The sequence below is a fragment of the Bos taurus genome, chromosome 13 (genome assembly GCF_002263795.3).
Source record: "Bos taurus isolate L1 Dominette 01449 registration number 42190680 breed Hereford chromosome 13, ARS-UCD2.0, whole genome shotgun sequence".
In the NCBI taxonomy this organism is placed as follows: Eukaryota; Metazoa; Chordata; class Mammalia; order Artiodactyla; family Bovidae; genus Bos; species Bos taurus.
This window is the reverse complement of record NC_037340.1, coordinates 64,816,672-64,840,763: the sequence shown is the minus strand read 5'-3', so window position 1 is coordinate 64,840,763 and position 24,092 is coordinate 64,816,672. Positions and strand designations below refer to the sequence as shown.

Here is a 24,092-nt window from a genome sequence, read left to right as displayed (position 1 = left end):
TATGAAGGCAGAGATTTTTGTTGTGTTCACTACTGTATCTTTCAGCACCGCGATAGATAGTTTCTATCTAGCATGTAGTGTCGATCAGTCGCTCAGTGGTGTCTGACTCTTTGTGACCCCATGGAATGTAGCATGTGGTAGGTACTCATGTATCTATGAAGGAACAGATGTTAAGAAGGGGCAAGGGCTCACCCCCATGTGGCACTTCTCAATACAGTCTTTTTAGTCTCTTTTGCTCTAAAAACACTTCAGGCTCCTCCTTCTCTCATCCTAGTCATCAGGCCAGAGAACTCTGACCTCAGGGATCTGTGATCTCTTCTGGACCCATATTCACCAGGGGTCTTTGGGAAATTCAGTACCCCTCAATCACCATATCTTTTTGTTTTTTTATACAATTGATACCTTCAAACTGTGATGCTGAAGACTCCTGACAGTCCCTAGGACAGCAAGGAGATCAAACCAGTCAATCTTAAGGGAAATCAACCCTAAATACTTGTTGGAAAAACTGACGCTGAAGCTGAAGTATTTTGGTCATCTGATTCGAACAGCCGTCTCATTGGAAAAGTCCCTGATGCTGGGAAAGATTGAGGGCAGAAGGAGAAGAGGGCGTCAGAGGATGAGATGGCTGGATGGCATCACCAATGCAATGGACAAGAACTTGGCAAACTTCGGGAGATGGTGAGGGACATGGAGGTCTGGCGTGCTGCAGTCCATGGGGTTGCAAAGAGTCAGACACGACTGGGTGACTGAACAACAACAATCTCCATACAGACACTCAGACCATCTGAGTCACCTAGAACAGAAAGGAATCACACTTAGTCACAAGAGACCAGATGTTCCCAAATTCCTGCTGTGCAGCAGAATAGTACCAGAGTGGCTTCTGAAAATTTAGGTCCCAGCCACACCTTAAGATACTACGTTAGCATTTCTAGGGTGGGAGCAAGAATGTGCATTTTTAACAAGCACATATGATCCTGACCACACTTTGAAAAGCAGTGCAGTTCATCCCGTGCATATTACACAGTGGGCAACCAGGCCCAGAGAGGAGAAAGGATTTTCTGGAAACCACACACACAATAAGTGACAGCAGTTGGAATTCCAAAACCTTGCCCTGGAGTTTAGTATTCTTTCCACCACATCCTATTTTTGTTGGAATGTTAGGACGTGGATGTAGGAGTTCTTAAAGGGTCGAGGCCCAGGGAACCTGCCACGGTGTGTTTCAACCCAAAGAGGAGCCACCTGTGTTAGCTTCCAGAGGCATCAATAACTCACTTGAGGGACTTCCATGGTGGCCCAGTGGTTAAGAATCCACCTTCCAATGCAGGGGAGATGGGTTCAATCCCTGGTTAGGGAACTAAGATCCCACATGCCGTGGGGCAACTAAACCTACACTCTGCAACTACAGAGCCCGCTCACCCCAACTAGAGAGAAGCCCACAAACTGCAGTGAAAGATCTGGTGTGCTGCAACTAAGACCCCATCCAGCCAAAAAATAATAATAAAATAAATTTTAAAAAAGAAAAAAAAAAAAAAAAACAAAGCAAAAATACCTTGCTTGACTAGATGCCACAGAGCTCAAGGGAGGGAGGGAAGACAAGACCAAAGCAGTGACACCTAATAATTCTGGACCCCTTTCCACCCTCCTTTGGGTCCCAGTGTCTCTATCTGTCAAATGGGGAGATGAAGCCCTCAATGTCTGAGAGCTTTGAGGTGTAACCTTGTTTAGGAATAGACTCACCCATGCCTCTTGTCTGGTATTGTATAGGCCCAAAAACTCATTTGAGCATGTTACACCTGGGGAATAGGCAGAATGAGACTCTCTCTCAGTACAGTTATCCCTTGCTTTTTACAAAAGACCTATTTTAGTACTGGTTTTTGCTGACCAAAAGAAACCCGAAGATTTTCACTCTCACAAAAAAGGCAAAAAGCAAAGATAGCATTCCCAGTGAGCTGTTACAAAGGCATCTTGCACCCAGAGCTGCAAGACTGGCACCGCAAGCTCCTTCCCCAAGAACTACAAACTCAGCATAAAGCCTCCATAGCCTTGAACTGTCTGTGAGCGTCTGTGCTTCATTCAGATTTATTTTAAACATCCAATAGCAAGATGTATCGTAGGGCGACTGCTTTTTCACTTTCTGCCACTTTGCCTTAGGACAGCAGGGGAAATCTGTGCTGAGATGGAGCAGCCGAAGCACAGGAAGTGACCACCTCTGGTTCAAGGAACCAGCAAGACCCAGCTCCTCTGACTGCCTCCTCTTATCTGCTGCTGCCGCCTGATACATTCCTTGTACTCTGGCCATACTGAACAAATCATAGGTCCTGGAACATGCCCGGCATTCCTTCCCACTTCCTGCATGCCCTTCTCTGCTGAACTGCTGTCCTCAAAGCCCAATTTAAGCAGTCGCTCCTCAAGGAAGCCCCTTTGGCCTCCCTCCCCTGAGTAGTGTAGCCCTGACCCTCTCCCGCTCTGATGGGGATCTAGGCTTTGTTTGGTGTTGGAGTCCGTGAAGCGATTTGGAAGAAATGCCTGAATCACCTCTGTGGTGGCACCTCCTCCCCGCCTCCGCCAAGAGTGACACAGCATGTGTTCTGTATACAGGCAGTGTCACCGATGGCCCTGAGATGCACTCAACACAGAGTTACCGTCACTCATGGGTTCAGACTGTGAGACACAGTCATTCCTTCATTCATTCAAAGTACTTCACATCTGTTTCAGGATTAATAACCTAACCTAGGAGGACTATGTCCAGAAAAATGCACACATGCTCAAAATTTTAGACAATTTCAAGTGTTTGCACACTCCCTGGAGACCATCTATGGTCCCACCAGTAAACCCAAAGATATTGGTTAAGAAATGTTCTGGGACTTCCCTGGCGGTCCAGTGGTTAATCTGCCTTGCAATGCAGGGGACATATGCTCTATCCCTGGTTGGGGAAGATCCCACATGCTGTGGAGCAACTAAGCCCATGTGCCACAACTACTTTGCTGCGTGCAGCAGCAAAGACCCATGACAGCCAAAAAATAAAAATAAATAGCTAAATAAATCTTAAAAAAAAGAAGAAGAGTTTTGAATACCTGCTATATGCAAGCTAGGGACACACGTTCAGTCATTAATTCAAAAAATATGTTGAGTGCCTACATGCTAATGTTGGGGGCTAGGGGATTTACTTTTCTTTTTTTTTTAATGTTTTAATTTGTTTGACTGAGAGGTGAACAGGGAACAACATGAGGCCCCATGTCCTTGAGTCCTCACAGGCTAGCAGAGGCCAGACTGGGTCCAGCCCTCTCCCCTTGCCTCCATCCCCACCTGGTCGCATCTGCCCCTGCCAATAAGGATGCAGGACAGAGGCTGAAGCTGGGGAAGGCAAAGAGGACTAAATTGACCACAGGGACCTTACTTACCCCTATCTTTCTGTTCTTTCACTCCCTCCCTACTGACCCCCAGGCCTGCTGATTTTGTGTTTGACTAAAGGGCAGGGATTGCTGAACCTGCTGGGTGAGTCCAGTGAGTCAAAGGCGATTCAGGTGGGCAGGAGGGCAGGCGGGGAGAGGCATTGCCCTGGGACAATGGCTCTGACTGTGTGTGTGCGGCGACTAACAGGGCTGCCAGGCACCCACGACCGACAAGTGAGGCTCAGCTTTCGAGGTGAGGTCTGCAGGGATGCTCTGAGAATTTTTAGATACGGGAAGCTCTGGCCCCTCCTATCCGCAGGTCCCCCACTTCATCTCTGGGCATCTCTACAGTTTGTCTCCTTTGTCCTTGAACCCAATGTGTCCATCTCTCTGCCTCCCTCCCTCCGTATCTTCTATGGCTCTTTGAGGGTGAGTCCAGGGAGTTTGGACTCTGGGCCAAGAGTGGATGGAGAGATGATTTGTGTGTGTGTAGGGGGAGGAGGTGATAAATGACTAGATTCAATTCTGAGTAGGTTTTACCCAGAAAACAAGGAGAATTCACTGTGGTCGAGAAGCAGATATAGGTGAGGTGAGTGGGGTTGGGTTCTGGATGGGGAAAAGCTTGTCTGTACCCCATCTGAGTCCATCCTTGGGCTGGGAGGCTTATTCCTGAATTTGGAGAGGTGGTACAGTTTCAGGAGGTGGGGTTGTCTAATGCTCTGGAGGTTAGACTCAGCATGGGACAAGTCAGGATCAAGACTGAGGAGATTAGTTCTTGATTGATAGTTAGCCCCAGATCAGCCCTAATTGGGGAGGACTGGTTCCTGGTTTAGGAGATCAGCCGTGGAGTTAGCTCTCAATTTGTTGGCTCCTATTTCAGGTTTGGGAATAGGCTATGGATTGGGGGTCAGTGTCAGCCCAGCATTGGGTGTTACAAGGTTCTTCCTATTCCCAGCTCTTCCGTTGGCCACACTATGGGGCTCCTCTGGCTGGGGAGTGTCTGTCTGTTCAGATGGTCAGTTGTAGCTGTGTGTTCAGCCCCAGGTGAGTAGGCCTGGGGAACCAAGGATGCAAACGGGGTAGAGGGGGCCTTGGGGCCATTCTCCTGGGTCATTCTTTTATTTCGTGCCGCACCCCCAGGTCTCTGGGGACACTTGTGATCTCCCTGCAGCAGCTACAGACTGCCGGGCATTTGGTGCTGCGGGAGGCCTTAGTGGACAAGAATCTGCGTGTGTCTCCAGTGAGTTCTGCCAGCCCCCCAGAGCCTGAGGGTCCCTCTAGAAGTGGGTTCCATTTCTCAGAGAGGAAAATTCAGACTGAGACAGGAGTGGTAACACGGCCCCCGAGTCAGGGTGTCTTGGATTACAGCTCTGGGGGCCAAGAATCAGGTTCAGCTCTGAGGGCCAGGGGTGTGGCAAGGGGAGAAGATAAGAAGTTCTCGCCCCATGACCCTGCACCAGGCGCAGTCCTTGTAGGGAGGCAAAGATGAGCCTGGATGGATTTTTCTGGTGTTTCATGGGGAGTCAGCATAGCCTCATAGAAGTGAACTTGGGTTCAAATCTCAAGTCCTCCACTTCCCATCTGAGACCTTAGCCAAGTTATTCAGCTTCTCTAGGCAGTTTCCTCACTTACCTTATGTGGAGTCCTACAAAATGTCAAGCTTTTCACTCAGCCTGCCGTCATTTGTTATGCTCCAATTACAAGCAAGTGCAGTTCTAAGCAATGAGGATTGAGTGGTGAGCAAAGCCAGATAAGGACTTGCCCTCTTAGAACTCCATATCTACAGAGAGAGGCAAACATTAAACAAATATTCAGGGACTTCTCTGGTAGTCCCATGGCTAAGATTCCATGCTCCCAATGCAGGCGGCTGGAGTTTGATCCCTGGTCAGGGAACAAGATCCCACAAGCTGTAACGAAATGTTCAGATGCTGCAACTAAAGATCCTGTGAGCTGCAATGAAGACCTGGCACAGTAAAAAAAAAAAAGAAAAAAAGAGTTAAAAAAGAATATTCACAAAAATGAATGTAAAAATGCCTGTGAAGGATGTTATAAAATAGCAGATAGGGGGCTGGAAGAATGTATAACGGAGAGACGTGACCTATATAGGGTTCAGAAAAGGCTCCCTGAGGAAGTAGTGTTTGAGCTTAGAATTGAAAGATATGATAGGAGTTAAATACATGGGAGGAGAGACTGTTCCAGGCGGAAGAACCAGCATATTCAAAAGCCCAGCACCCTGAGATAGCGTAACTGGGGTGCAGGGCAAAGCAGATCCCCTAACAGATGCGGCTGGAAAGTTTGGCAGGGCCCAGACCATGCAGAGCTGTGAAGGCACGTTAGTGTATTTCCAAGAGCAATGAGATTATTTTGGAGTTGTGTTGGGCCCCTTCAAGAAGTTACTTGCGCTTGGTAAGTTCTTAATAGCTTATGAGTAGTCACTATTATTTGGGGCTTCCCTGGTGACTCAGATGCTAAAGAATCTGCCTGCAGTGTGGGAGACCTGGGTTTTGCCCCCAGGTCAGGAAGATCCTGGGAGAAGAGAATGGCTACCCACTCCAATATTCTTGCCTGGGAAATCCCATGGACAGAGGAGCGTGGCAAGCTACAGTCCATAAGTCCATGGGGTCACAAAGAGTCAGACACAACTGAGTGACTAACACTTTCACACTTTCACCCACTACTAGTAATGATCAGAGAGGAACCAAAGTCACCACAGATGAGGCCAGGAGGGTCTCTGTTTATAGATAGAGAAAAAGGCACTGTCTTTGGGGTTTTCCTAGCCTCAGGGTAGCCTCAGTAGCCTGAGGCCCACTGTGGATCTGGTTTTAGGTCCAGGTAGAACTTGACCTGAAGTACCAGCCTCCAGAGGTTGCAACTGGAGTCTGGGCACAAGAGGACTTTGGAGCACCCATTCGGGACAGGTAAACCTCCCACCCACCTAAGCAAGACCCAGGCAGGCCTCAGTAAAGGACAATGGTAACCAGTTCCCCTGTGGATCTGCTGGATGTGATGACTCTTGGACCCATGCTGCCCAGTTTGTAACTCTGTAGTCAGACCTGGCCCTCTCCTGTCATTCCTCTTTCTCCCAGCTCAGAGCTGATCATCCCCAACGTGGGCTTCCAGGAGCTGGAGTAAGTATGTGGGGATGACCTGGGTTACAGGGTCAGTCTTGGGATTGGGACCCAGTGATATGAGGTCAGTTCCTGGGTCTGGGATCAGTACTGGACCAATTCCAGGGTGAGAAGTCAGTCCTAGAATAAGGGGTCAATTCTGGAATTAGAGGGCTCTCAGGTTCAGAGTCAGAGATGGGTCCTAGAGTCAGGGACATCAGAGATGGGTGTCCAGAGATGGGTGAGAGGTCCCAGACATGTTCCTGGAGGGCCTTTCCTGTCAGACCTGGGGAGGCCCAGCTGGAGCGGCGGGCAGTGGCACTGGGCCGCAGGCTAGCTCGAGGAGCAGGTCAGCAGGACGATGAGGACGATGAGCTGGCGCTGGAGCTGGATGATGAGCCTGATGTGGAGCTTTCTGGCGTCGTGTTCAGCCCACTCCAAAGGTAACTTGTAGCCCTGCACACCTGCTCCCACAGCCTACCAGTGTGTCTGTCAACCTCACCTGCTCATACCTGCAGGCCCATGCCTGTCCACCCTCACAAACACAGGGTTCCAAGGGTATGGGTGGGGAGTGGATATCCTGGGGTCAAGGGTCATTCACTCTTCGGCATAGACACTGCCACATTCAGACAGTTACACTGACTCACACATGGCTTCTGGAACCCATGAAGGTGATGCCAGCTTGATGAGGGCAAGGAGTTTAACCTCTTTTGTTCTCTGCAGTGTTCCAGTGCCTAGAACAGAGTTGGTTCTAGGCGCCTGCATATAGCAGGCGCACCATCAGTCTTTGTTGAATGAACAAACGGTTTTAGGGCTCCAGAAATGAGTCGAATTCTGAGTGTAGAGTTGAGATGGCGGCCAGACAAGACTGCAAGGACTTAGAAACCAAAGTTTAGGGGGAGAAATCTCAGCACCAACCAAGCAAGAGTGTGTGTACAGAGGGGGAGGAAGTGAAGTGAGAGCTGACCCTAACCCCTCTCTGCAGCCGAGCTCGGGGCCTGGCCCGCGGGGATCCTTTCCAGGTGTCCAGGGCCCAGGACTTCCAGGTACGGCTCTCCCTCCAGGCCCAAACCCTTGGGGAGTACCATCAGCTCTCCACACACGTTCTTCCCTCAAACCATGGCAGGTTGGCTTCCTTTCCTCTTCCTTCCTCACCCTTCAGGTCGGGGTCACGGTGCTGGAGGCCCAGAAGCTGGTGGGAGTCAACATTAACCCTTATGTGGCCGTGCGCGTTGGAGAGCAACGCCGAAAGACCGCCACGCAGCGCGGCACCAATTGCCCCTTCTACAATGAGGTGGGCACAACCAGGGAAGGAGGAGCCTGAGAGAGTGGGCGGGACCCAGGGGAAGAACTGTGAGCCGAGGGGACGTGGCCTGGGGCTGGGGAAATGAGCCTATTGGCTGGCCTGGGGCCAAGCGCTCGGTGCTGGAAAGGGTTCAAAGGGGTATGGTCACCGAATTGGGGTGGAGTGGGGAAGGGGGAAACAGGGCGTTCTCTTTACAAGGGCTAGGGGCCAGAGGGTGTGAACCCTTCACGTATAACCTGCTGTCAATTCTCTTGCTTCCCCACTTTAACCCAGTACTTCTTGTTTGAATTTCACGAGACCCGGCTTCACCTCCAGAACTTGCTCCTGGAGATCACGGTGAGAGGGTTAGGGGTGAGAGGTTGCCGTCAGAAAAGGAGAGATGCCGAAGATCCAGTCTAAAGCCACCTTTCCCCAGGCTTTTCATTCGCAGACCCTTCCCTTTATGGCCACTCGGATCGGCACCTTCAGGATGGACCTGGGCATGATCTTCGAACAGCCAGGTACTGAACACCCCCTGCCCCTGTCATTGAGACTCCTCTGCGTGGACAAAGGAAGCAGACCCGCTGGCCACCGAGCCCAGAGTACTAACTTGTAAGACAGCTATCTCTTTCGACGTCTGACTGGCATGTACTCCTGCTCCTCCCTCCTGAGCCAGACTTGAACCCCGGCTATTGTCCAGCATTCTAATCCCAGCCTCCACAACCACCCTGCGCATCCCGCCGGGCCCCCTGACCCCTGGGCCCGCTCCTCTGTCCCCAGATGGCCACTTCTATCAGAAATGGGCCCCACTGCACGACCCCCGGGACACCCGCGCCGGGACCAAAGGCTTCGTCAAGGTCACTTTGTCCGTGAGGGCGCGCGGGGACCTGCCCCCTCCACTGCCACCCCCGGACCCTGGCCACAGTTCGAACATCGAGAAGTGAGCTGGGGTGGAGAGTGGGGAGGGGGAAGAGTAGGACCGGGCGAGGCTTCCTGGATGCGGAAAAGGCAAGGGGCCGAGCCTAGGGCTTCTGGGCCCCTCAGCGCCCGGCTCCCCTAGGAACCTGTTGCTGCCGCGTTGGGTGCCAGCGGAGAGGCCGTGGGCGCGCCTGCGAGTGCGCGTGTACCGCGCGGAGGGCTTCCGGCGCTGCGCCCCGGGCTGCTGGGCAGCCTGGCCCATGCCCTGCTGGACCAGCGCGTCCCCGTGGACCCCTACGTGAGGGTGTCTTTCCTGGGGCAGCAGGTAAGTCCCTCCCGTCCCCATTCAGCGGAGGCCCAGGCCGGGATCCGCACAGACCGCTCGCCGCCTGTCTTCACCGCATGCTCAGGGCGAGACTTCGGTACGCAGTGAGACCACTGCGCCCAAGTGGAACGAGCAGCTGAGCTTCGTGGAGCTCTTCCCGCCGCTAACGCGCGGTCTTCGTCTGCAGCTACGGGACGACGCGCCCCTCGTCGATGCGGCCCTGGCCACGCACGTGCTGGACCTGACACAGATCTCGCATTCCGGCCGCGCAGGTAAGTGCATCCTGCCGACGCGTGCCGCGCCTCCTCCCTGGCCCTGTGTGCCCAGGGTCCCGCCCCCGACGGCAAACCCCATCCTCCCGACCCAACTCCGCTTAGAAAGTCTGGTCTATGCCAAGTGACTATATCGCTCCAAGCCGACCCCTCCCTTCACAGTCCCACTTGTTGCCCGCAGACTACAGACCCTACACTTGGTTTGGTTCTGTTGACAAGAATCCTAATTACAGCTGAATATCCAGTAATCCCTGCAGCCCAGTTCTTCTTACAGATTAACCTGCAGGAAAACAAGCCCTGACCACATTAACCGTTTACTCCGGACCCTTACCGGGTCACCCGTAGCTCCACCCCAATGCTGACTCCACCTCCAGGTCTTTGGCTCCGCCCCCAGGGCATCTTTCCTGTCGAACCGCTCCCAGGGCACTTCCCTGGTGGTCCAGTGGTTGGGAATCCTCCTGCCAATGCAGGGGACACGGGTTCAGTCCCTGGTCCGGGAAGATTCCGCATACCCGGGGCAACTAAGCCGGTGCACCACAACTACTGAAGCCCACGCCCTAGAGCCTGTGCTCTGAAGAGAAGCTACGCTAATGAGAAGCCAGAGCACCGCAATTAGAGAAAGGCTGTAGGCAGCAACAAAGATCCAGTGCAGCCAAAAGCAAACGACTAAATAATAGTTGTTTTTAAAAAATAGTTCTCCCAGGTCTTGGTCCTTAGCTCTTGGGCCCTAACTGTTCGAAGGCTTTCCTTCCAGAGGTCCAGAGGTTCAATCTGACACCCCTCTTCCTTAGCATAGACTAGTACCCACCTGCTCCACACTTCCCTCCAAAACACTGTTTTTGTCCCCTTCATTTCCCCACAGCAGGGTTTAACCCCACCTTCGGCCCGGCCTGGGTACCTCTCTATGGCTCACCCCCCAGTACGGGTCTCCGGGATGGTCTTCAGAATCTCAATGAAGGCGTTGGCCAAGGCATTTGTTTCCGAGGCCGACTGCTGGTGGCCGTGTCCATGGAAGTGTTGGAAGGGAGAGCTGAACCCGAGCCTCCCCAGGCCCCACAGGTGTCCAGGTTGTCTCAGCTCACAGGAAAGAAGAAGAAGAAAGCCAGGCGTGGCCAGATTCCTGCAGGGATACAGCCGCACCCGGATGCCAGCTCCAGTGTCGATGCGCCTGAGATTCCTAGTGCCATGGAGGTGGAAGTGGAGGAATTGCTGCCGCTGCCAGAGGTGGGGCTGAAGTTTAGTAAGGGGGCTGGGTACACATTCTCAGTTCTGGAGTGTGTACCCGGCTCCCAGGCTTTAAACACTGGGGCAGGGGGGTGTCTCAACTTGGTGACCTGGGTGAAGACTGCACTGTGTGTACACATGTGCCCCTATGTATATTACACACAGGGAAAGAGGAGGGTGACGACTCAGAGATGAACCAGAGAGAACCAAGTCCCAGGTCCGAAGAACTGGGACAACAAGGGGCAGAGGGAGGCAGGACGCCAGCAGCGAATCTTCTAGGCCTTCATTGCATGTCCTTCTGTGGGCATTGTGACCAAGCATAGTCCAGGCTGCAAACTGGGAGGGTGGGGGCTGACTCCATCCTGACCCACCTTTTCCAGAATGCCCTGGCGCCCTGTGAAGATTTCCTGCTCTTTGCTGTGCTCTTCGAGGCCACCATGATCGACCCGGCCATGGCTGCCCAGCCCATCAGCTTTGAGATCTCCATCGGTGTGAGACCTAACCAAAGCCCTAAGGGCAGTGGGTTTGAGGGTGGTCACTCTTGTTCCAGACTTAGGCCACTGGAAGGAACAGTTGACCTTCAGTAAGGGGTGGGCTCTGACTTAACTACTGAGACAAAGATTGAGGGAGGGAACCCTCAGGCTGGTGCCCACTGACCCTTGTGTCTCCCGGCAGGTGATGCAGGTCGCAGAAAGGAGCAGTTGAGCCAAGGATCCAGGGTGGGGGAGGAAGCAGAGGACACAGAAGGGGAGAAACAGCTCCTGCTGGAGTCAGACATGGGAGTCGGGCCAGTGGAGGAGGAGGAGGAACTGGGAACCCCAGCTCAGCGGCCTGAGCCCATGGATGGCAGTGGGTGAGTGCTCCCGGTGGCTGGAAGGAAGGCGTTGGGGGATTCCCAGCGGCCCAGGACTGCCCGTTACAGACTCTGCTCCTCTGCATGTGCCCAGGCCTTACTTCTGCTTGCCCCTACGTCACCACAAGCCTTGTGTGTGCGTGTGGAGCCGCTGGGAGAATCACTTGTGGCGCCTGCAGAGCAGTAACTGTGTGCGGAGAGTGGCCGAGAGGCTGGTGAGAGCAAGGCAGGTGCTCACAGGGCGAGGCCAGGATAGAGGGGGCATTCCGGACACCCTGACCTGTGAAGGGGGGGCAGATGGGTAAAGCAGCAGGGTTACCCAACACCTCATCAGGTGCAAGCTTCCGGGAGAGCTGAGAAGGCCAGAAACTGTGGGAGGGCTGGAATTCAGAACGTTGGACCCAGGAAGAACAAGAGTAGAGCTCCTGGGGCCTGGACTCACAGCCATGGAGCCAGCCCAGGGCTTGAGAAACTGAACCCAGAATTAGTTGGCGTCAAAGAAGGGTGGGGCCAAGAGGAAGTCATGAATGGGCGGGGCCTTGGGATGAGGGTGTGGTCTAAAGGAGGTGGAGGCTGACCCTCTCCCTTTGGCACAGGACCAGGGGTTGCAGGAGGTTGAGACTCTGCAGCGCCGGCCAGGACCTGGGGCCTGCACACGGCTGAAGCAGGCACTGGAAGAGCTGGTGGTAGGCAGCAGGTGAGCGGAGAGCCTCCCCTTCCTTGCTGCAGACTCTAGGGTAAGGGAAACCCATGATAGCTGTCTGGACCCAAGGGCCCTGGATGCTGCAGTCTGATCAGCACTTTACAGGAGAGTGAGGAGATGATTGTGGAGGGAACTTGATGGAAATTATTGGATGTTAGGCCACTCCCCTTCAATAAACTCTTTCCTCCTCTCCTCTAATCTCCACACACCTTCCAGTTCCTCAGATGAGGAGCCACTGAAGATTTTGAAAAGAAAAGGGATGTACTCTAACCTATCCCTAAAAAGGATCAGTGGGGGAGGGATGATATGAGAGGAAGCAGAGGTAATAACTGAGGTGATGGTTGAATTGAATCTAGGATGGACACAGAGTGACAGGACTGGATTCAAAGGCAGTGTGGGTCTGTGAAAGTGACATCTCAAGACTCACTAATGAATAGTCTTAGGGGACTTGGGAAATGTGCAGAGAGGAGTTATGAATGACTCCTACGATTTTGACTTGAATAACTATGTAGATGGTGCCATTTACTGAGCTATGGAAAATGAGAGGAGAGAAGTTATGGTGGGAGGGGAGGGAATATCAAAAGCTCATTTTGGGACTTGTTAACTCTGTGAAGAGGAACTAAAAAGCCTCTTGATGAAAGTGAAAGTGGAGAGTGAAAAAGTTGGCTTAAAGCTCAACATTCAGAAAACAAAGATCATGGCATCCAGTCCCATCACTTCATGGGAAATAGATGGGAAACAGTGGAAACAGTGTCAGACATTATTTTGGGGGGCTCCAAAATCACTGCAGATGGTGACTGCAGCCATGAAATTAAAAGACACTTACTCCTTGGAAGGAAAGTTATGTCCAACCTAGATAGCATATTCAAAAGCAGAGACATCACTTTGCCAACAAAGGTCCATCTAGTCAAGGCTATGGTTTTTCCTGTGGTCATGTATGGATGTGAGAGTTGGACTGTGAAGAAGGCTGAGCGCCGAAGAATTGATGCTTTTGAAGTGTGGTGTTGGAGAAGACTCTTGAGAGTCCCTTGGACTGCAAGGAGATCCAACCAGTCCATTCTAAAGGAGATCAGCCCTGGGTGTTCTTTGGAAGGAATGATGCTGAAGCTGAAACTCCAGTACTTTGGCCACCTCATGGGAAGAGTTGACTCATTAGAAAAGACTCTGATGCTGGGAGGGATTGGGGGCAGGAGGAGAAGGGGACGACAGAGGATGAGATGGCTGGATGGCATCACCGACTCAATGGACATGAGTTTGAGTGAACTCCAGGAGTTGGTGATGGACAGGGAGGCCTGGCATTCCGCAATTCATGGGGTCGCAAAGAGTCAGACACGACTGAGCGACTGAACTGAACTGAGCTCTAGGGAGAGTTCAAAGCTTAAAATGTAAAATTGGGAGGTGTTAATACAGAGATGGGACTGGATAAGATCATCTAGAGAGCAAAAAAAGGGAAAAAGAAAATTCCAGGGACCTGGCAAGCTCCAGCGTTTAGAGGGAGGGAGGAAGAGGAGAACTCAGCTAAACTTGGTTATTGGTGGTTACTTTTCTTTCTTTATCTCAATCAACCTTTCAGTTCAGTGAAACACTGAGGTGAACACAGTTGACCTCACCCTCCTTCTTGAAAGACTCTTCTGTTGACTTCCATGTCCCTGGTTTTCCTTGGGCTTCCCTGGCCATTCTTTCTCATCTCTTTTGCTGGTTCCCTATCTTCTTGACCTCTGAATGTTACAAATTTCATATACTGTGTCCCTGGGCTTCACTGTAAGGCTCTCTTCTCTGTCTATGTTCTCTATGTCTCCAAAAGAGCCACCATATTTAATCCAGTTTAATTACTTGCTTGATTTTTTTATATGATGCAATGAAACTATTTCCATTTTCACTTCACTGATTTATTTTTTTGAAAGTTTTAATTGCTTAGTCGTGTCTGATTCTTTGTGACTCCATGGAACTGTAGCCTGCCAGGCTCCTCTGTCCATGGAATTCTCCAGGCAAGAATACTGGAGAGGGTTACCATTTCCTCCTGCATTGCAGGAGGATTCTTTACCATCTGAGCCACAAAGGAAGTCCTAGTTATCTTATTACTAAAATTATTCTTTGGCAGGGAAATTTCAATGAAAGATTTACTCATATAATATTTCACTTTTTATAGCTTTATCCAGTGTGGTTTTGTGTGTGTGTATGCTGCTGTTATTTCTATCACATCTAATTTTCCTGAATCCAATTTTGTGGATCTAAATCTTATTAAGAAGATATTTTTCTCTTGTCAATTTTAAATCAATAGCAATGTTAATAAGTGAAGTTTTAAAAATTATACAGTTCAGTTCAGTTCATTTCAGTCGCTCAGTCTTGTCCAAATCTTTGAGACCCCATAAACTGCAGCACGCCAGGCCTCCCTGTCCATCACCAACTCCCGGAGTCTACCCAAAGCCATGTCCATTGAGTCGGTGATGACATCCAACCATCTCATCCTCTGTCGTCCCCTTCTTCTCCTGCCCTCAATCTTTCCCGGCATCAGGGTCTTTTCAAATGAGTCAGCTCTCCGAATCAGGTGACCAAAGTATTGGAGTTTCAGCTTCAACATCAGTCCTTCCAATGAACACCCAGGACTGATCTCCTTTAGGATGGACTGGTTGGATCTCCTTCCTGTCCAAGGGACTCAAGAGTCTTCTCCAACACCACAGTTCAAAAGCATCAAATCTTCAGTGCTCAGCTTTCTTTATAGTCCAACTTTCACATCCATACATGACCACTGGAAAAACCATAGCCTTGACTAGACGGACCTTTGTTGACAAAATAATGTCTCTGCTTTTTAATATGCTGTCTAGGTTGGTCATAACTTTCCTTCCAAAGAGTAAGCATCTTTTAATTTCATGGCTGCAATCACCATCTGCAGTGATTTTGGAGCCCCCCAAAATAAAGTCAGCCACTGTTTCCACTGTTTTCCCATCTATTTGCCATGAAGTGATGGGACCAGATGCCATGATCTTCATTTTCTGAATGTTGAGCTTTAAGCCAACTTTTTCACTCTCTTCTTTCACTTTCATCAAGAGGCTCTTTAGTTCTTCTTCACTTACTTCCATAAGGGTGGTGTCATCTGCATATCTGAGGTTATTGATACTTCTCCCGGCAATCTTGATTCCAGCTTGTGCTTCCTCCAGCACAGCATTTCTCATGATGTACTCTGCATATAAGTTAAATAAGCAGGGTGACAATATACAGCCTTGACGTACTCCTTTTCCTATTTGGAACCAATCTGTTGTTCCATGTCCAGTTCTAACTGTTGCTTCCTCACCTGCATACGGGTTTCTCAAGAGGCAGGTGCAGTTTTGACCCTTGTCAGTCAAATTGTGTCTGTCAGTAGAAGTCTTGGAGTAAAGAGCATTATAAGTTAAAAAGATAAGCTCTGGGAGCAGTATTAGGTGAAAAATCCTTGGAGTCACTTATTTTATATATATATATATATATATATATATATATATATATATATATAATATGTATATATATTTAAATTTCCACAATAAAAAGTTAAGAAATCATTGAGGAGGGGTCAAAAAGGGGCCCAAATTCCATGGATTAAAATCATTTTACTTAACCCAACAAGTGTCTTTTGAGCATCTATTAGGTGCCAGGCCCTGAGGATACAGTGGTAATCAAAATGAAGTCCCTGCCATAGCTAACATTCTATTTAGAGAGACAGAAAAAGCAGAGATGAAGATGGAGAAAGTGGGAGGGGTTGTTGAGATGGGATGACCAGGGAAGGTCTGTGAAGAGGTATTTGAGCAAAGCCTTAACAAAGAAGGGGAGAATGAGCTATGGAAAGGTCTAGGGCCAAACATTGCAGCATAGGGAGCAGCTGATAAGAGGCCGTGAGGTCACAGGCTTGGGGTATTCAAGGAGGAGCAAAAAGGCCAGTGTGACTGTAGGGCTGAGCTTGAGGGGAGAGTAATATTTGATGAAGACAGGGAACTAAAGAGAAATAGAGCATGTAGGGCCTTTTAGGCCATTTAAAAAATATTTTTATGTGTTTATTTTGCTTCACCAGGTCTTAGTAGGCCTGTGGGATCTTCTGTCCTCATTTGGCTTATGGGGTCTTTAGTTGTGGCATGGGAACTCCTAGCTGCAGCAGGTGGGATCGAGTTCCCTGACCAGGGATTGAACCCCGGGGCCTCTGCATCGGAAGCGCCAAGTCTTAGTCACTGGACCACCAGGGAAATCTCCCCATTAAGACCATTTTAAGTATTTTGTTTTTAACTCTGAGATGATAAACTTCTGGGGAGGAGTGAAATGGTCTGAAAAGCATTGAATAACTCATTTTGGATGCTGTATTGAGAACATTCTATAGGCCAGAGGGTAAGAGTGGAAGAAGTGAGAACAGCTAGGTGGCTATTGCAATAATCTTGGTGAGAAGTGATGGTGGCTTAGACCTGGGTGGGCCTGGAAAAGGAGGAAAGTGGTCAGATTCTGAATGCATTTTGAAAATAGAGCCTAAGTGATATGCTAAGTGATATGACATGTTCATTAGATCTCAGAGTCAGACACGACAGCAACTGAACAGGAAGTGATTTGCTGATGGGTTGATGTGGAATGTGCGTGAGAGAAAGAGCAGTGAAGGAGACTTGGAAGTTTTGAAGTGAAGCAGGGTTTGCTTTTAGACGGATAGGGCGGGGCAGTCACTGGAACTCGTGCCCTTGGTTTGGGCATGCATTGTCGGAACTATCTTTACTCCATGTTGGAACTGTCGAGTACAGCCCACGTGAGCCTTGAATCCTCCGAGTATAAACATGCAGATTTCTGACAGAGAAGGTCAGGGTGGGGCTGAGATTCTGTGTTCTAACTAAGTCATACCAGTCCTGTTGGGCCTGGGCTACACTGAGTAGCCAGGGCAGTAAATAGTTAATTTCTAGTACATTCTAGGGCTCCAGAGTGATGCTGGCCTTGATGAGTTGGGAAATGGTCCAAATACAGAAGGCATCCTTAACTGAGGAAGGACGCCTGTTATTTTTTACTTTTTAAAAAATTAATTTAATTGGAGGATAATTACTTTACAATCTTGTGGTGGTTTTTGCCATATATCCCCATGAATCAGCCTCGGGTGCATGCATCCCCCCATCCTGAACCCCCCTCCCACCTCCCTCTCCACCCATCCCTCTGGGTTGCCCCAGGGCTGTTATTTTTCTTTTTTAAAGATTATTTTATTGTTTGGCTGTGGTGGATCGTCCTGGCTCTGGTTGTGGCGTGCAGGCTTCTCACTGTTGTGGCTTCTCTTGCTGCAGAGCATGGGTTCTGGGGGCCTCAGTGGTTGCAGCTTGTGGGCTCTAGAGCACTGCTTCAGTAGTAGTTGTGGCGCACGGGCTTAGTTGTTCCATGGCACGTGGTGGGATCTTCCCAGACCAGGGATGGAACCCACGTCCCTAAAATTACAAGGCGGATTCTTAACCGCTGGACCACCAGGGAAGCCCCAAGGATGCCTGTTTGTGAACAAGACTGAGAGGAGCTGTGAGGGAGGCTGGTGTGGGAGGCCTGCTCTGAGGAAGGTGGCCCCTAACGGACGGTGTTCCCACCTGCCACGCCTGCCCCTGCTCACGCAGACAGTTTTGCCACGGTGCTGAGCGCAGGACGATGACCCGGCCCAACGCCCTGGACCGATGCCGAGGGAAACTGCTGGTGTATAGCCTGGTACGATCTAGGGAAGGGGATCAGGGGCACCCAGCAGAGACCCGCCACTCATGTTCTCTTCCTGACTTTTCAGAACCTGTTGGCAAAGCAAGGATTGCGGCTCCTACGGGGCCTGAGGCAGAGAAACGTGCCAGAGAAAGTGGCACTGGCCAAGAAGCTCCTGGTGAAATTGCGCTTCCTGGCCTAGGAGGTAATGCCTTATGCATCCATTTTTCCACCCTGAATACCCTTTCTCCTAAGCCTACCAGGGCCTTTGGGTAGGACTGACCTAATATTAGTCCTGTGGATCCATGCCCGGCCATAGGATCCGTTGCTCTGAATAGAGGACCAAGTTCCATTTGGAGCAGCTAAGGGTACTGTACATTCTGGGACCCAGCAGGGATGCAGGGAACAGTCAGGATCTCTTCGGAAGAAAATTTGAGAGTACACTCCTTGGCATGACTTCCCTGGTCCGAAGCTCTGAACACAACACATGGGAAGGGTAAAGGAAGTTCACATTTTGAGAAAGTTTCCTTTGCTAAGTATCTGCATGTGTTATCCTATGTAATTCAACAACTTTGGGAAGACATACCTCATTTGACAAGCGCAGACGCTAAGGCTTAGAGAAGGAAAGTGACGGATCCACCATGTCATGGCTGATTAAGTGGCAGAGTTAGACTTCAAAGCCATTTCTGCTCCACTCTGAAGCTCAGTCATTCCAAAGGCACAGAAAGTTTTGACCACCAGAACCAATATGTCCTTAGGGTCAATGAGTGAGGAGCTGGATATTGGTCTCAGGTTTTGTTTTTTTCAAAAAATCATATTTATGTATTTATTTATGGCTGGGCTGGATCTTTGTTGCTGCATATCAGCTTTCTCTAGTTGCAGTGCATGGGTTTCTCATTGCGGTGGCTTCTCTTGTTATGGAGCATGAAGTGTGGGCTCAGAAGTTACGGCACATGGGCTTAGTTACTCCTTGGCATGTGGGATCTTCCCAACCTAGGGATCGAACCAATATCTCCTGCATTGGCAGGAGGATGCTTAAATATTGGACCACCAGGGAAGTCCTTGGTCTCAGATCTCGAAGGGCATGTTGGAGTTTGGCAAGTATGAAAGAATATAGAACATGTGCAAAGGGACAGCTGGAAAGCAGCGTGGTGGAAGGAGAGGTGGGGATCACTGCAGAGAAATCAGGTTGGGAGGAGGGAAAACTAAGGAAATCAAGCTAACCCATGCTCCAACATGGTGAACCTTGAAGACTTTATGATAAATGAAAAAAAGCCAATCAGAAAAGGGCAAATACATATGATTCCACTGATATGAGGTACCTAGAATAGTCAAATTCATAGAGAGATAGTAAGATAGTTATTGTCAGGGCTGGGAGGGGAAAATGGGAAGTTAGTGTTTAATGGCTACAGAGTGTCGGTCCTACTGATGAAGAAAGTTGAAGAAGCTTCTGGAGGTGGGCAACAGTGATAGTCTCACGACAATGTGAATGTCCTACCTAGCTGTACACTTAACAGTGGCTGAGATGGGAAATTTTACATTACGTGTGAGTGAAAGTGTGGCAGTGTTAGCTGCTCAGTCGTGTCTGACTCTTTGCAACCCCATGACTGTAGCTCACCAGGCTCCTCTGTCCATGGAATTCTCCAGGCAGGAATACTGGAGAGGGTTGCCATTCCCTCCTCCAGGGGATCTGCCCAACTCAGAGATTAAACCTGGGTCTCCTGCACTGCAGGAAGATTCTTTTCTGCCTGAGCCACCAGGGAAGCCCATGTTTTGTGTATTTTAACATAATTAAAAAAATAAATAGAGAGACCAGGAAAAAAAAAGTCAGGCCTGTAGGGGCAGGGCATCCAGGGGAGAGATGTCCAGGACATAGGTGGCCAGATGGACCTGCAGTCTGGGGAGAGGTCAGGGCTGGAGATGGACATCTGGCCCGTCCGTCCAGTGGAAGCTGCGGGAGCAGGTGGTCTCAACTCCAAGCTCGCTGCTGTAACCCAGTTCTCTGCCTGCAGCCCCAGCCGCCCCTCCCGGATGTGCTGCTCTGGATGCTCAGTGGGCGGCGCCGTGTGGCCTGGGCCCGGATTCCTGCCCAGGATGTGCTGTTCTCTGTGGTGGAGGAGGAACGGGGCCGGGACTGTGGGAAGATCCAGAGCCTGCTGCTCACAGTGAGGGGTCCTGGGGGGTGAGGGTGCTGGGGATTGGAGTGGGGTGAGGCTCTTAGGGTGGCACAGGCGTTGGGGTGGAGCCACACGGTGCACAGTAGGAGTTCCAAACTCTTTATTTTTTTATTTATAATTGTTGGCTTCACCATGTTGCCTGTGGGATCTTAGTTCCCCGACCGGTGATCCAACTCGTGTCCTTGGCAGTGAAAGTGCTGAGGCCTAACCACTGAACGGCCAGGGAATTCCCTTAAAACTCTTTATTTAATTTTTAAAATTTTTTTAATTAAAATTTTTTAGTCAAAAATTCTAATTAAAATTTTTTAAGTCAAAAATTCTAATTAAAAAGTTTTATTTGATTTTTAAACTTTTAACAAATTAAAATGTTTCCATTAGAAATTTATTATTATTAAAAATAAAGTATATCACATGTTGTGCCATTGGCAAAAAAACTTAAAAAAGGATACCAAACTCTTAATTATCTAAAATGCCAAAAGGAAATCGTGCCTTTACCCAGGTGAGCTTTGATGTGAGATAAACAGCAGATCTTGTCATCTCTGAGCATGAACTTGCCCTGGCTCTGAGCATGAACTTGCCCAGACTAGGCTCTGACAGATGGGCTGGGTTATGAAAATGGGACTGGTTGCTGATAAGTCCAGCTGATGTGGGGTAGAGTATTTCTAAATGAGGCGTCCTTGGGACAGACACCAGCAGGGGTCCCTGGTGGTGAGTTGTGACCTCTGGGTAAGGGACAGGGAATCTCATGTGCTGGGAATGAGGGGACACAGGGCTGAGTGTGGGGTAGCAGAGTGCAGAACTCAGAGCATGGTTTGGGGTCTGAGGTTTGGGGCATAGGAGGGGCAGTGTTGGCGCAGGGGGGACAGGGAATGGAAGTTAAGGATAATGGAGTCTCAGGTGGAGGGCATGAAGAGGGTCAGGTACAGGGAGTGCTGTTTGTTTTTTTGTTTGGTTTTTATTGTGGCCATGCTGCCAGGCAAGTAGGATCTTAGGTTCCTGACCAGGGATCGAACCCATGTCCCCTCCATGGGAGTGCTGTTTGGATTAGGGATCTGGTGATACAGAGAGCAGAGCCCTGCCTTGGAGGAGCAAGATGATTGGTCTCGCAGGGGTAGTAAGAGGTGGGGCCCTAACATGGCTCCTCCCACAACAGGCACCAGGGGCAGCCCCTGGTGAGGTCTGTGCCAAGCTGGAGCTCTTCCTGTGGCTGGGGCTGGGCAAGCAAGCCAAGGCCTGCACTGCAGAGCTCCCCGGGGACCTGCTGCCTGAGCCCTCAGCTGGGCTGCCCCACAGCCTGTACCGGGACGGTGAGTGCAGGCTGTGAGGTGGGCGGGCTGGCTCTCCATCTGCCTCAGGTGTGGGGCTAGATGCTTAGCTGGGGATTCGGAGGGGTCTGAGGTCAGGGACTCCAGTGGTCCCTGAGCTCACACTGCCCCTTCTTTCCCTCCACCCCAGACTTCAGCTACTTCCAGCTCTGGGCCCACTTGTACCAGGCCCGAGGGGTGCTGGCAGCAGATGACAGTGGGCTCTCGGACCCCTTTGCTCGAGTCCTCATCTCTACGCAGTGCCAGACCACGCAGGTGAGGGCTGGGCTGGGAGGTGGGTGGTGGAGGGGCACTGGGAGATAAGGTGGGTGGGAACTGAGTTTCTTCCAAGGCTCCCAGTCTCTCTTCTGCCCTCTATTTTCAGGATGGGATGTTGGATCAGATCGCCCTGATTTAGGGGGTAGTGTAGAACCAGGGGGTCTTAGGGGTGATGGGTTCTCCTGATACTACCTGCTGTTACCTCCCTTCCTGCACGGCCGTCAAGGTCCTGGAGCAGATGCTGAGCCCTCTGTGGAATGAGCTCTTGGTATTTGATCAACTGATCATGGACGGGAGGAGGGAGCACCTGCAGGATGAGCCCCCGCTGGTGATCGTCAATGTCTTTGACCACAATAAGTTCGTGAGTGTGACCTGGGCCCCACCTGGGTTCCCACCCCCAAGGATCCTCCTCTCCTCGTCTCGATGCACCCTCCCGGGGTTCCTGAGCCTCTTCTACTTTTGTCTTCACTGCTCTGCTCCCCGCAGGGCCCCGATGTGTTCCTGGGCAGGGCGCTGGCCGCCCCGAGGGTGAAGTTGATGGAGGACCCTTACCAACATCCTGAACTGCAGTTCTTCCCCCTGAGGAAGGGGCCCCGGGCAGCGGGGGAGCTCATCGCCACCTTTGAGCTCATTGAACTGGACTACAGTAGCGGGCTTGAGGTCAGAGTGCTGGGGTCTAGTTGGGACACCCCGTGGACCACTCCTGCAATTCCTCCAGGTCCTCTCGCTCTGGGAATGTGGGCACATCCCAGGGTTACTCCTCCAACTTCTGTACCCCCAGAGAATGCGGGCTGCAGGTCTGTCCTGGGGCCACCTCACTGCACCTCCAGACTCCAGGGAATACTCGAAGTAGACCTTCCCTCAGTTCACCTTGCCAGGCCTCCAACCCCAGAGGACCCAGGCTATGGGTCGATCCCCTTGCTCAGACACCCATCCTCTCCCTGTACATGGCTGTTCCTGACACAACCCCCTCCTGCCAATCTAGCCTTGCCAGGTTCCTCTGGATTTATATCTCACCAGCAGTCCTCCATGTGTTTACCCTGAGTCCAGACTTGCCTTCCTCCTGCCCGATTCCTCTCTGAGCTCTGATCTCACCTCCCTGCAGCCCTCAGTGCCCAGCTATGTGGAGCCCCAGGACCTGAGCCTCCTGGCTGAGCCCTTCTCTGGATGCCTGTCCTTGCCACCCCACGTGCACCCGGTGCTCAGGGAATTCCGCGTTGAGGTAGTGAACTCACTACCTGCCTTCCCCCCGTCTGGGTGTCCTTCAGTGAGGTACAGGCCCCTGAATCTTCCCCTTCCCAACTTCAGGTACTGTTCTGGGGTCTCAGGGGCCTTGGCCGCGTGCATCTGTTCGAGGTGGAGCGGCCCCAGGTTGTGCTGGAGGTGGCGGGTCGGCGAGTGGAGTCTGAGGTCCTGGCCAGTTACCGTGAGAATCCCAATTTCACCGAGCTCGTCAAGCATCTGACGGTGGTGAGGACATGGGCTGGGGCCAAGAAGTGCTGGGCTGGGAAATGGAATAGGCAGTGAGATGGTGAATCCCTGGCTGGTTATACTAGATTAACCCAGGGGTCACCAGACTTTCTATAAGGGTGTGTGTACTCAATTGCTCAGTTGTGTTTGACTCTTTTGTGACCCCACGGACTGTAGCCTGCCAGGCTCCTCTGTCCATGGAATTTTTCGGGCAAGAATACTGGAGTGGTTTGCCATTTCCTCCTCAAAGGGATCTTCCCAACCCAGGGGTTGAATCTACATTTCCTGTGTCTCCTGCATTGCTGGTGGATTCTTTACCACCGAGCCACCAGGGAAGCTCCTCTATAAACGGCAAGTTAGTGAAGATTTTAGGCTTTGTGGGCTATACAGTCTCAGTTGCAATTACTCAACTCTGCTTTTATACACAGTCTTAAGAAACAAGGAAATGAATGAGTATGACTGTTCCAAGAAAACTTTGCTTATAAAAACTGGCAACAGGCTAGACTTGGTTTATAGGCAATGATTAGCCGATCCCTGGATTAATCCATGAACTGGTGATGCTCTATTGGCTCTATTGATTGAGTGGATTAGCCAAAAGTCATGTGTGAGTCTGAAGGAAACTGAGACACCAGGGAGATAGAAAGATAAATACATTCTTTGTTTAATTTATAATTACCATACTGTAGTGTGGGCTTGGAGTCAAATTCTGGCAGTGTCACTTAAGTGCTTGTCAAATCACTTGTCTGATTTGAGCTTTAATTTGTCTGCTTGTTTGTTTGAAAAAGGGACAGAAGTGTGTTATGAGGAGCCAATGAAATAAGGGCTCTTTAATATTTATTTATTTATTTTCAGGTGCACTGGGTCTTCGTTGCTGTGAGCAGGCTTTTCTCTCGTTGCAGCGAGCAGTGGCTGCTCTCTAGTTGTGGTGACTGGGCTTCTCATTGCCCTGACTTTGCTCACTGTAGAGAACGGGCTCTAGGGCACGTGGGCTTCAGCAGTTGCCGCACACAGGCTCAGATGCCCCACGGCATGAGAATCTTCCCAGATAAGGGATGGAAAGGAACCCTTGTTCCCTGCATTAGCAGGCGGATTCTTAACCACTGGGTCACCAGATCAGATCAG

At 50.6% G+C, this 24,092-nt stretch overlaps 1 protein-coding gene across 1 annotated transcript in view; it reads left to right on the top strand.

The window, feature by feature from the left end:
* Positions 1-297: 297 nt before the first annotated feature.
* Positions 298-24,092, top strand: part of FER1L4 (fer-1 like family member 4) — a 48,070-nt gene continuing 24,275 nt past the window's right edge. The window contains 29 exon segments of the mRNA XM_003586815.6: positions 298-3,645; positions 3,926-3,981; positions 4,348-4,436; positions 4,533-4,632; positions 6,219-6,310; positions 6,479-6,520; positions 6,784-6,942; positions 7,485-7,545; positions 7,662-7,793; positions 8,079-8,141; positions 8,221-8,305; positions 8,565-8,724; positions 8,845-8,921; positions 8,924-9,027; positions 9,113-9,299; positions 10,162-10,523; positions 10,904-11,012; positions 11,199-11,376; positions 11,471-11,591; positions 11,973-12,073; positions 17,668-17,755; positions 17,829-17,945; positions 19,753-19,905; positions 21,071-21,224; positions 21,373-21,497; positions 21,727-21,861; positions 21,987-22,160; positions 22,606-22,722; positions 22,809-22,970. Coding sequence (XP_003586863.3) covers positions 3,567-3,645; positions 3,926-3,981; positions 4,348-4,436; positions 4,533-4,632; positions 6,219-6,310; positions 6,479-6,520; positions 6,784-6,942; positions 7,485-7,545; positions 7,662-7,793; positions 8,079-8,141; positions 8,221-8,305; positions 8,565-8,724; positions 8,845-8,921; positions 8,924-9,027; positions 9,113-9,299; positions 10,162-10,523; positions 10,904-11,012; positions 11,199-11,376; positions 11,471-11,591; positions 11,973-12,073; positions 17,668-17,755; positions 17,829-17,945; positions 19,753-19,905; positions 21,071-21,224; positions 21,373-21,497; positions 21,727-21,861; positions 21,987-22,160; positions 22,606-22,722; positions 22,809-22,970 — 3,582 coding nt within the window. The 5' untranslated portion in view covers positions 298-3,566.